The sequence below is a fragment of the Phoca vitulina genome, unplaced genomic scaffold (assembly GCF_004348235.1).
Source record: "Phoca vitulina isolate PV1807 unplaced genomic scaffold, GSC_HSeal_1.0 scaffold13, whole genome shotgun sequence".
Lineage (NCBI taxonomy): Eukaryota > Metazoa > Chordata > Mammalia > Carnivora > Phocidae > Phoca > Phoca vitulina.
The window spans coordinates 41,555,483-41,568,311 of NW_022589716.1; the positions used below are offsets into that span (position 1 = coordinate 41,555,483).

Below are 12,829 nucleotides of genomic sequence, written 5' to 3' on the forward strand. Positions count from 1 at the left end.
CTTCCATTCTGAAAACATACACTGGACTCCTCAGTCCTTCATCCTCTCACAAAGGCAGCAGAGATCATATTGTGACCAGAATCATGTTAAAATGAAAACAAACAACTTGGCTCTTCACTTATCTTCAGAATAGGTACCTGGGAACCTAAACGCATGCTCTGACAGCCTGGGGCAGGTTCCTGGGAGAGTGCATCACTGGAGGGGCATCTGGGGCAGTAGCTTGCATCTTTGAGGAGCTCAGGAAATATTTACTCAATAAAACAGGAGAACGTGCTCATCTGGGGACGGGAGTCCTTTTCAATTATGATTATTTTTTACTGTCAGCCCTTGTGAATTATCTTTAACGCCTCAAAGGGAAGTGGGTCTCTGAAGATAAGATTTTTGGGTAAACATTGGGAAGGCCCTGGGGATAATATGTAGAACATGGGCCATGTCAGAGGGAACTGACGGAACACATGATGAGACACACTGAACGGGAGTCGGCTGATGAAAGCTGTGTTCCTCATGTTAGAAAAGCACTAAAAATGGCACCAGTCTCCTTCTTTCTCAGACCACCATGAAGGACACAGAGGAGTCTTTGGAATAACTTCTAGAAGTATGCTCTTGGAACCAAAACAAACATTGTTTCCCCCTTTGACAGTGATTTAGGACCCAGGAATCTGAAAACAGAAGTACTTTCACCACCCTACTTCAAACAAATGACAATTTAGATTTGGAAAAACCCCAGATTGTTAGTGCTTTCTTCTTCCCTGAGACAATCTGTCTCTCAATCTCTCTAGGCAAGAAAGAATAAAGAATACATCTCAGTCACAAAGTTTGCTTTTTACCCACGGCAAGCACTTCCTTGACATCAAATCCATAAACATACCTAGTCGCACCACTTCTCCACAGTCAGGATCATGAGCAACTTGCAATAAAGTTTCTTCCACATCTCTGTTTTTTCCAGGAGGGTCCATAATATGATTTATTTGTTGCTGTAAGGTTTTGGGCAATGTCATTAGCTGAGTGAATTGTCCTTCTGGGCTTTTATCTATCTAATGGGGAAAAAAAAAAGAAAATGTCTATGGAAAGTTCTTTGAATTCTATAACAATTCAAAGAAACATGGCTTCTCTTTCAAGTCATATAAACATACATGAACCCATTCCCTAGACTGGGCAGCACACTAAGGAGACTTGCTCCTTTCTGAAACTGAATGCACAAGAGTTCAGATGCTAAGTTCCTTCAAAAAGGCCAACTCTTTTCCTACAGTAGTCTACTTTCACATGAGAAAAGAATAGAAGCCTCTTTAAAGGATCAATTTCTGACTCTCAGTTTTAAAATTTCTATTTGTCTTACATCCAGCAGTTGAAGGAAGTGAGGCTGCTGCTAACATTCACTGAGGCTCAGCAAATCCAGGCACTCAGACTCTCTCTCCCACTTTAAACACAGGGGCACTGAGCGACACAGCCAGGGTCATACCACCAATCGGACAGAGCAGCGTCTAACCTCATGTCTCCTGCCTTCTGGGCCTTTTTATTCATCATGCTGTATTTCATTAACTGTGGGAATAAACTGAGGACAAGGACTAAACTTACTCGCTTTTAATCCCCTGGCACACAGTAGGTAGTCAAAAAACACTGGTTGAGTAAGGGAATGAATAACTGAATCAATAAAACTTAGTTGTCATTATTTCTTAAGTACGATTAAATTACACCAGTGGTTTCTGTGCCCCACATATTCTAAATACATCAAGCTGAAAGAGAAATACAGAAATAAAACATAGAAACTGTGCATCAGACTTGACTTTGAATCCAAAGTTAGCCACAGAGCCGAGGCCACACCTAGCCTGCCTAACTCCTAGTCTAACATATTTTACTTCACGGAACTAAGTTTTTACAAAATCATGTAAACATTGCCTGCCTGCCAAGGTGAGAACCAGTAGCACCGCCCTCAATGAATGGCTCATCCCATTATTTTTCAGGTAAGAATCTGTCTTGTATTCTTTTTTTTTTAAAGATTTTATTTATTTATTTGACAGAGAGAGACACAGCGAGAGAGGGAACACAAGCAGGGGGAGTGGGAGAGGGAGAAGCAGGCTTCCCGCTGAGCAGGGAGCCCGATGCGGGACTTGATCCCAGGACCCCGGGATCATGACCTGAGCCGAAAGCAGATGCTTAACCGACTGAGCCACCCAGGCGCCCTGCCTTGTATTCTTTCAACAAATGTTTAGGTTTTAACTTTGACTAAGAGAACAGTAAGAAAAAAACTAGACAAATGAATGTATTAAATTTTAGATTCAGATTTTCCAGATATGACTAACTTTCTTATTAACACTTAGAATTCACTCATTCTACCACTTTTTTTCATTTAATAAGTATATGAGTAGTAATGTCTAGATTTTCTAGTTTTCTATAAAATTTATGCAAAGAAGAACAAAGTACTATTATCTAGTGGCTCCAGTAAAAATTAAGGTTGTTTTTTTTTTAACCTGAATATTTCATATTTATCATTAAAAAGATTCTAAATTCACAGGATTTGAACTCTATTTAGCTTTGCTTCAATAAATGACAAAAACTGTGGACATTACTGTATAATATATTAGAAATAACATTTATGGACTCATATTTTGGGGCTAAGAATTGAGATTAGTCAAAAGGATCTTCTATTACTGTAAGGCTTTATCTATGAAGCTTTCAGGAATTTCAGAGATACCAAAATGGCTTGAGTAATATGAGGAGTTAAAAAAAGAGTATTTGCCACTGCTTTCTCTTGAGGAAAAGAATGCACTGGAATTTTTGCTTGAAAGACAAAATATTAGGTGACATTTTCAAATAAATTGTTAAATTCTATGTAATTATCCTTTTTGATTCTCATTAAAACATGGAAGTGAAAGCATTCAGTTAAATCGTGAGAATCAGTAAATAAAGGAGAAGAAATTTTTAAAAAAATCGTGAAAGTCAAACTGCATTTTAAAAACAGGTAAGACCACATACTGTATGGTTCCATTTATATGAAGTGTCCAGAATAGACAAATCCATAGAGACAGAAAACAGATTATTGGTAGCCTGTCGGGAGGGGAAGCTAGGGACTACCAACGGATGTGGGGTTTCTTTTTGGAGTGATGGAAATGCTGTAAAATTAGACTGTAGTGATAGTTGCACAACTCTGTGAATACACTAAAAACCACTGAATTTTATGGTATGTGAATTATATCTCAATAAAGCTGATGTTTTAAAAAAGCAGATGTGGTCATCTGATACTGGATGCTGTGTTGTACCACCCAGATGCTGGCTTAAGGGCCAAGGTACTCATTTCACTAGTTGCTGGGAAAGTTGGCTGAATCCCTCTCTTAGAGTCCCTCCTAGACTTGTCCTCAGCCAAAGGGAGCTGCCTGGATCCAATGACTGGACGATGCAGGAGTACAAAGGCCTGGCCTCTCTGCCCCAAGCTGGGACAACCAGGAAAGGCCATCCAGTTCCACAGTGCCACCGTAGGATCAGATGAGGGCTTGTTTCAAATCCACTCAATCCCGATCCTACCCAATAGGTACCAGGAGCAGTCCTAAAGAGCATACTCTATGATGGCATTTTAGAGCTGACATACTATGGAAGGCCAAGTGGAAGCCTATGAAGCTGCCATTTTACCTCTTATACAAAATAGTAATTAAAAACAACAACAAACACCACATCTCAGGAGGAAAAGCAGAGATTAGTGCTATCTGTAAACCTAAATGATGCAGGGGTGTGATGTTTAGTTTTGTGTCACTTGGCTAGGCTATAGTGCTCAGTTGCTTGGTCAAACATTAGTCCAGATGTTATTATAAAAGTATTTTTTAAAGATATAATTAACATTTAAGTCAGCAGACTCTGAGTAAAGCAGATTACCCTCTATAATGCAGGTGGGCCTCATCTAATCAGTCAAAGGCCTTAAGAAAAAAGACTAAAGTCTCCAAGGAAGAAGGAATTCTGCCTCCAGATTGCCCTCAGACTTAAAAAAACTACAATATACTCTTCCCTGGGTCTCCAGCCTGCTGGCATGCTCTGCAAATTTCAAACTCGTCAGCCTCCATGATTTAATTCCTTAAAATAAATCTCTCTCTCTCTCTATATACATCCTACTGGCTCTGTTTCTTTGGAGAACCCTGACTAATACAAAGGCTAATAGTCCCCATCATATTTCCATTAAGTCTGGCCCTCGCAAAATCCAAATGGGTTCTGGAAGATTATCCAGACTACCACAACTCAACCAAGGAGAAGTCCCAGTTACATCTGCTGTGTTGGACATGGTAAATCTGTTAGAGCAAGTCAACAGAACCGCAGGTATCTGGAAGGGGCCAAGACATGGGGAATGCATTCTTTTCCATCTTTATTAGGAAGGAGGATCAGAAGCAGCTCGCATTCATGAGACAGACAATAGTGTATCTTATGGTTTGCCTCAGGGCTATGTTAACTCTCCCATCCTCTGTCGTAAGATATCCCAAGGAAACCAGACTATGTGGACATTCTGTATAATCTCAGGCTGATCCAATACATCAACGGTATGTTGCTACTGTTACCTGGTAAACAACAGGGACAAGTACATTGGAGTGCCTGGTAGATAAATGTACTCCAGGGCATAGAAGATAAACCCTACGACGTTTCAGGAGTCTATCACATCAGTGAAGTGTTTAGGGGTCAAGTGGTCTGATGCATGGTGGGACATCCTCTCCAAAGTAAAGATCAACTTCTTGCATCTCGCACCTCTCACTGCTAAGAGTGAAGCATGAGGCTTGGTAAGCTTCTTCAGGTTTTGGAGGCAGCAGATTCCACACTTGGCTGTAATGTTCAGACCCATTAACCAAGTGGTAAAAAAGGATGCCAGGTGTGTGGGGCTCAGAGCAGAAAAGAGCTCTGCAACAGATCCAGGCAGCAGAGCAAGCAGCCCCCCACTTGGGCCATACAACCCTGCAAATTCTATAGCGTTAAAGGTGTCTTCGCTAAAAGAAGCCACAGGAAGCTTGTGGTAGGCTCCCAGTAGGAGAATCACAATGTAGACTGCTAGGATTCTACAGCAAGACCATGCCATCTGCAGTGAAAAACAAGACCTCATTTGAAATCAGCTCCTAGATATGAGACCCTGGTAGAGATGGAGCTTCTAACCATGGAGCAACAAAAGACCATGCATCAAGAACTGCCCATCACGAGCTGAGATCTCTCATATTCACCAAATCTTAAGATCAGGCAGGCTCTACAGTAATCCACTGTAAGATAGAAGAGATACACTAGCATTCGACATGAGTAAGGCCAGAGGGCACAAGTAAGCTGCACACACAGGAAACCCAGGCCCCATAATATCCACTATGCACTGTTGTACCAGTGCATACCATCCTATTTCTCCACTGGTTCATGCATATGGCTACATGGAGGATCCCTTGTGACTGGCTTTTGGAGGATAAAGGATGAACTTGCTGCATGGATGATTTGGCTTGGTATGTACAAGCTGAAAATGATGCATTACAGCTTCACTCAGGGATAGCCCTGAAAGACATTAATGAGGCGAAATCACTCCCAAATGGGTATGCTTCAGGCAGTGCACCTGGTCATCCACTTTACATGGAAAAAGTGGCCTCAGGAAAGAAGATACAAAGACCCATGGGGAGTGAAGCATGGTTCGCTGGTTGGTTGGGCCCGAAAGGAAAAAGACTGGAAGACTAAAGACAAAAAACTAGGGAGAAAAGGCATGTGGATGGATCTATGGGAGTTGTGCACAAAGTGTGAAGATCTTTGTATTTTGCTAACGTCCACGAGAAAGCATCCTTCACAGAAGAATCAACAATAACCAAAAGAACAATTCAGCCAGTTAATTCACTAGTCTCTGTCATCCCAGTGCTGGCACAATGGTTTTTTTTTGTTTTTTTGTTTTAAATTTTTATTTATTTATTTGACAGAGAGAGACACAGCGAGAGAGGGAACACAAGCAGGGGGAGTGGGAGAGGGAGAAGAAGCAGGCTTCCCGCCGAGCAGAGAGCCCGACACGGGGCTCAATCCCAGGATCCCAGAACCACGACCCGAGCCAAAGGCAGACGCCCAACGACTCAGCCACCCAGGTGCCCCTGGCACAATGGTTTTTAAAAGGAGTAGCCATAGTGGCAGGGAATGAGGCTCTGCCTAGGTCCAAGGCTGACTTAGCTACTGCTGTTGTTAAGGTCTATCCTGACAGCAACAGAAGCCAACGCTGAGATCCTGGTAATAGGATCATCTCTTTTTTTTTTTTTTTTTTTAAAGATTTTTATTTATTTATTTAACAGAGAGAGAGAGAGCACAAGCAGGCAGAGGGGCAGACAGAGGGAGAGGGAGAAGCAGGCTCTCCGCCGAGCAGGGAGCCCTATGCGGGGCTCGATCCCAGGCCCTGGGATCATGACCTGAGCCGAAGGCAGCCACTTAACCGACTGAGCCACCCAGGCGCCCAGGATCATCTCTTGAAACTAACCAGCCACTTGGTGGAAGTTCACTACATCAGACCCTTTCCACCTGGGAAGGGGCAGTAATTCATCTTAATTGGAAGTAACACCTATTCTGAGCATGGGTTTGCCCTTCTTGCCCACAGGACCTAGCCAGCACCATTACAGGGCCTACAGAATGCTTGCTTCACCAACATGGCTGTACCATGTAACATCACTTATGGGACCCATTTTAGAGCAGAAGAGGTACAGAGGTACAGCAATGGGCACAGGACCATGACTCCACTCTTCCTACCATACACTGCACCAAAGCTACCAAACTGATAGAACAGTTCTCAAAAAGGGGAAATCTGGGGTCCACGCAACAAAGAATTATCCAGCCTAAAATGCTAAGAGTGCCATCATTAAAAAATCCTATGACAGAGCAATGAGGAACAGCTGAGCCAGCAGCTTGGAGATGATACCCTGTGAGAATGGGGTACAGTACACATCCTAAATTAATGCCCGTTATATAGTACCTCATTCCCAACTGGTGGAATGCATAGGTCTGGGAACCAAGGGACGGAAGAAGTACCTTGCTTCCCATTGTTCCCAGTGACGCACTCAGGAAATGTGTGCTTCCCATCCCTACAACTTTAGGACTTTAAACTTAAAGCTATGACTGCCACTACTCTCTTCAGATTCCACGCTCAAAGTCCAGCAGACACAGAAAGGAGTAGCGCCACAGTGGCAGAAGTAACTGATCCTGATCATCAGAGGTAGGGCTGCTGGTACACATCTCTTAGTACCCTGTGCCCAACTTTGACGGTAAAGGGAAAGGGCAGCAATCATAGCCTGAAATAGGCAAGGTGACCAGGTCTCAGATGCCTCAGGGATGAGGGTTTGGGCCACCTCGTCGAGCCCAGCACAAGTGCCAGATGGGGGTGAAGGGAGTTTTGAACGGGTAGCATGGGAAGGAGAAGGTGGGCGTCAGTTACAGCCTCAGCAGCGCTGGGAACTGTAATTTGGCCCACGAATCTTACTCTTGTAAGCTTCCCCAGGATAAGAGATCAATTAGAATTTAGATCATGCAGGCTTTCCCAGGCCATAGTGAGGAATTTGGAATGGTTTATCTTCAGGGTTAAAGAAAATTCCCAGCCCTTTCCCCTTGCTCAGTTTTCTGAAAGTTGGCAGCTAAGCACATTATTCTTCCTGATCCCAAATCAGGGAATAGATGATGTCCCTTTGGAGAAATTCTACAGATACTGACACCAAGAGAAACAGAGACAATGTAGAGAGCAAGATAAAATTTCAAAAATTATAATAAAGACCACTAGAGGGGTGATAAAAGATAATGCATTTGGAAAACAAGAACAGGATGCTGTAAGAAAAAAAGAACATTCAAAGGAAATTAAAAATTTAATAGCAGTGCTAGAAGATCAATTTGAAAAATTCTTCTGGAAAGCAGAACAAAAACCCCGAAGAAACAGGAAGGAGGAAAGAGAAATTAAAAAGATCAAACCAGGAGGTCTGACAACCAGCTAACAGGAATTCCAAAAAGAACAAAGTAAGAAAATGGATATGAAGAAATTATTACAGAAATAACAAAATTTCTTAGAATTGGAGCTCACGAGTTTCCAGACTGAAAAGGCTCATGAAGTGCCAGAATAATAGTGAAAAACACATATACAAAGACAAATCATCACGAAATTTAAGACTGGAAAAAGGGAAAAGATCCTAAACACTGTCCTAGAGCTAAAAAGGTCACATCCAAAGGATAGCAATCTTTTTTCTTTTAATTTTATTTATTTATTTTTAAAGATTTTATTTATTTATTTATTTGACAGAGAGAGACACAGTGAGAGAGGGAACACAAGCAGGGGGAGTGAGAGAGGGAGAAGCAGGCTTCCCGCTGAGCAGGGAGCCCAATGAGGGGCTCGATCCCAGGACCCTGGGATCATGACCTGAGCCGAAGGCAGACGTCCAATGACTGAGCCATCCAGATGCCCCCAAAGGATAGCATTCTGAATGTCACTGGACTTTAATTATTATTACTATTTTTTTTAATTTATTTGAGAGAGAGTGAGAGCAAGAGAGATCACAGAGGGAGAGGGAGAAGCAGACTCGCCACTGAGCAGAAAGCCCGACACGCGGCTCGATCCCAGGACACTGAGATCAGGACCTGAGCCAAAGGCAGACGCTTAACTGACTGAGCCACCCAGGACTTTTAAACACAACACTTAGAAACTAGAAGAAATGATGCTATGACTTAAAAAGTCTGAGGGAAAATTATTTCCAACCTAGAATGTGATATGCAGCCCAAACTATCAATCAGTGTAACGGTAGAATGTTCGGATGTACATGGTCTCAAATAATGTACCTCACTGGACTTTTAAACACAACACTTAGAAACTAGAAGAAATGATGCTATGTCTTAAAAAGTCTGAGGGAAAATTATTTCCAACCTAGAATGTGATATGTAGCCCAAACTATCTATCAGTGCAAGGGTAGAATGTTCAGATGTACATGGTCTCAAATAATGTACCTTCCTCGCAACCTATGTTAGAGAGGTACTAAAAGGTATATTTCACCAAAATTAAAGTGCAGCCATGCAAAAGGAAGATAAAAGATGCAGAAAATCAAAACCTAGCAAAGGAGAGAGGCAGACAGAACCCTCAGGGTAATAATGAAAAGATGCTCCAGGAGAAGAGCCGTGCCACAAGCCTAGAAAACAACCAGTCCAGAAAGAACAGGGCACATGGAGCTCCAGGAAGAAACGGCCCCAAGAAAAACAAGAAACAGAAAATACCTGAGGTGTTGGTGTATGATGAGAGAAGCTATACAGATTTGTAAGAGGGTATGAATTAGTGACAGGAACAAAGAAAATCAAGCAAATGAAGAAAATGAGACAATTATTAACTCCAAGAAAAACAAATTTGTGCAGGAAAGGAAATTTCAAAGTAGTATATCTCAGCAATGAAGAAAAAGTAAGTTTCATAATAATGTAAATAGTGAATATTAACCTAACCAAAAATTATGAAATCACTGTATGTGGAGCAAGAGGGAGTGAGGCAGGAAGGGAAGTGTGTGTGTGTGCAAGTGTGCACACGTGCGTGCATGTTAATGGGAGTGACAAAAGAGAGTAAAAAAATCCTCATCTTCCATAGATGGAGGACAAAAATAAAGTATGAAACAGAAAAAAAATCAAGAGATCACAGTCAAATTATATTGTTTAGAAACAGGGAGGTAAACACAGGACCCACTAACGAGATGAAAGCAGTCGCCTCTGGGAAGTAGCACTGAGAAGCAGGAAGGTGCCGAGTACAGAACTGCTACTTTTTGTTATAAACCTTGAGGTCCCGTTTGGTTTTTAAACCACGTGCATGCATTACGTTAAGAAAAGTAAAAAAGTAAAAAAACTTGCAAAATTCGTTCAACTGACTGGTGGGTATTCTGGGCATTTCATGTTACTCTTTTCTTGTTTGTTTAAAATAATTCCTTTTTTTTTTTTTTTTCAAAGTTCCCTTTCAGTTGTAGAAATTCCCTTAATTCTATATTCAAAATAATTAATTGCCCCTATTATTTGGAGAGGAAGAGCATTTAAAAAGTAAAATACATAAAAAAAACAACTCTGTGGTTTCTAGAGTTTTAAAAAATCTTTTTGGGGCGCCTGGGTGGCTCAGTCGTTAAGCGTCTGCCTTCAGCTCAGGTCATGATCCTGGAATCCCGGGATCGAGCCCCACGTCGGGCTCCCTGCTCAGCAGGAAGACTGCTTCTCCCTCTCCCACTGCCCCTGCTTGTGTTCCCGCTCTCGCTGTGTCTCTCTCTGTCAAACAAATAAATAAAATCTTTAAAAATATATATTTAAAAATAAATAAATAAATAAATAAATAAATAATCTTTTTTTTTTTTAAGATTTTATTTATTTATTTGACAGAATGAGAGAGACAGCACACACAAGGGGAGCGGGAGAGGGAGAAGCAGGCTTCCCACGGAGCATGGAGCCCGATGTGGGGCTCGATCCCAGGACCCCGGGATCAGGATCTGAGCCAAAGGCAGATACACAACGACTGAGTCACCCAGGCGCCCCGAGTTTTAAAAAATCTTAAATTCAAATTACTTTCTCAAAGGAAAAGTCCTTTAATATTTATTTTCAAATACTTAATAATATCATTTTTAAAGATACCTGGAAACAAAGTTTCATTTGATATATCAAAAGGAAAGCCAAGACATAATAAACATAACAAGTGAGGAAAAAAATAAGCGTCAGAATACTATGTGTAAGTCTGTTTATATAGAACAAAACCAAACAAAAAAAGACCAAACTTCTTCATACATGTGTATATGTACAAATAAATACAAAAATGCACCCAAAAAGAGATCTGGGAGAATATATGCCAAACTGTCAGTAAGGTTACGTCTGGGGAAGCAAGCAGGATTGGGGACGAAGACGCCAAATTTGAGAATTTATTTTCACTTGTTTTTGATTGGTAACTAATACACATAATAATTTCAAATGGCAAAAAAGATACACATGGTAAAGACAGGTCCCTCTCCCACATCAGCCCCAGGTTCCCTTTCCCAAAGGTGGCCTCTTACTACTAGTCTCTTATGTTACCTTTTAGCTTTATTCCAAATACATACACTAGTATGTTTACATTTGAAACCTACTTTTTAAACTGTAAATGTTATCACACTACTCATATTGCTCTAACCCTTACTTCTTCCTCTTAAAATAGCTCTTGCCTTAGAAACACCATAAATTATTTCCCACATACAGTTTACCTCCAGTCTGCCTTGCTGGATCTTATACACCACTTGGGGATTCTCCTGCAGTATGTTGCCATAGAGCTCACGAAAGTGGGCTATGTTGGGCTTCACAATATTCAGCACTTTTGTCTTATCCTCTCCAACCACCATCCGAAAGTCGCCTGGTTAAAACAAATGGAAAAACAAATTTTCCATTGAGAGTCCACATCCTGACCTACAAACTACAGCCCCACATTCATCCTACGCTAGTTCAAGACAGCATCATCCCACATTCAAAACATTGGTTTTTCTTCTTTAAAACTGTGAGTACATTACCCAAGGAATGCAGGCACTTGTTTAGGGGAAAACAGAGCCTCTCAAATCCTAAAGCCCTTGATGCCAGTTAAAATGCAGTTACCTAAGTGCAAAAGGTAATCATCATTGAGAAGCTGATTTGTTTCTGTTTTTCCAATTGCAGAAGCACCTATTCTTATAATCTTTCATCCTGTGAGCAAAACTCTGTGACCAATCATGGACCTGGGGGCTGTATGTCACCTTAGACGTGTCCTTGCTACTGCTTACTCAGTTTACTCAGCTTGAACCTCCTTGCTATATTTGTGCAAGGGCTTTTGCGGTACTTTATGAATATAAAGAACTTTTATCTATCACATTTGGTAAGGGCAAGAGCACAGCGAGTGTTAAGAGTCCTAGTAAGACGAGGTTTACATTTAAGATGAACTTTTTGAAAGCAGATACCATTTGTTACATTGCAAAGTGGTGAGAAATGAGGAACGTTACATTTGCCTATGGGATGGACTGAGCTGCAGAATACAGTTGTGAAGGACAAAGAGCCATTCTGACACAAATTTGAGGTGCCCTGGCCTGCTTATGCCATTGACAATGATCAGCAAGATGTAGAGGGAAAAAGATGATGAAATGTGCAAACTTGAGGGAATGCCTACTGGGCTAATGTGCATTCAAAAAAGGCTGGGTGCGTGTGAGGGCCTCCCAGGTGAAGGCTGGCGAAAGCACTGTGACTGAAACTTTTCTTGGACAGTTAGAAAGTCATCCAGGAAAGCAGTGAGGTAGCAAGTGTAGGCAGGTACCCCAGATACTGACAAATTCCCGGGGATCAGGTGACAGTGTAATTCACCATTTGAACTAGGTTGCTTTTGAGGGTGAGGTGGGCATGATGAATAATTATACCAGGATAAGTAAAAACTGGGCAAACCCAAACATACGGTTACCCTTGCCAATTAATTTTCTTGGAGGGGGTGGCATGGGCAGGAGAGGGAATCATTGAAATTATTATGCGCCACAACAGATATTACTAGACCAAACTGTTGTTTTGTTTTGGAAAAAATACAGATACCCAATAGTATCTTTACTATCCTTCAGTAAGGAATAAAATATGCTGGGTTTTGAAGCTTCAGAGGACCCACTTATACTTCAATTTTGTGGAAAGCAGCTGGGGACTGCAAGCTTCAGGAAAACAAACTTATAAACAGCCTCTGGAACCCAACGTTTGTGACATCAAGTTTGTTGAGGGAAGTGAGCAGAAGTGAATTCCAGTCATAACAAGCTGCCCCAATATGGACAAACTTATTTTTTCACTATTATTTTTTTAAAAAGATTTTATTATTTATTTATTTGCCAGAGAGAGAGAGAGAGTGCGAGCACAA

At 41.4% G+C, this 12,829-nt stretch overlaps 1 protein-coding gene across 2 annotated transcripts in view; it reads right to left on the bottom strand.

Annotated features, from left to right (window-relative positions):
• TAMM41 (TAM41 mitochondrial translocator assembly and maintenance homolog) overlaps positions 1 to 12,829 on the bottom strand; it is a 56,397-nt gene that overhangs the window by 18,411 nt on the left and 25,157 nt on the right. For both annotated transcript variants that reach the window (XR_004300399.1, XM_032411946.1), the window contains 2 exons: positions 11,184 to 11,329; positions 869 to 1,034 (listed from right to left, as the gene is read on the bottom strand). Coding sequence is in view for 1 of the 2 variants with exons in the window: in XM_032411946.1 (XP_032267837.1) it covers positions 869 to 1,034; positions 11,184 to 11,329 (312 nt within the window). In the remaining variant the exon portion in view is untranslated. The remainder of the gene's footprint in view (positions 1 to 868; positions 1,035 to 11,183; positions 11,330 to 12,829) is intronic.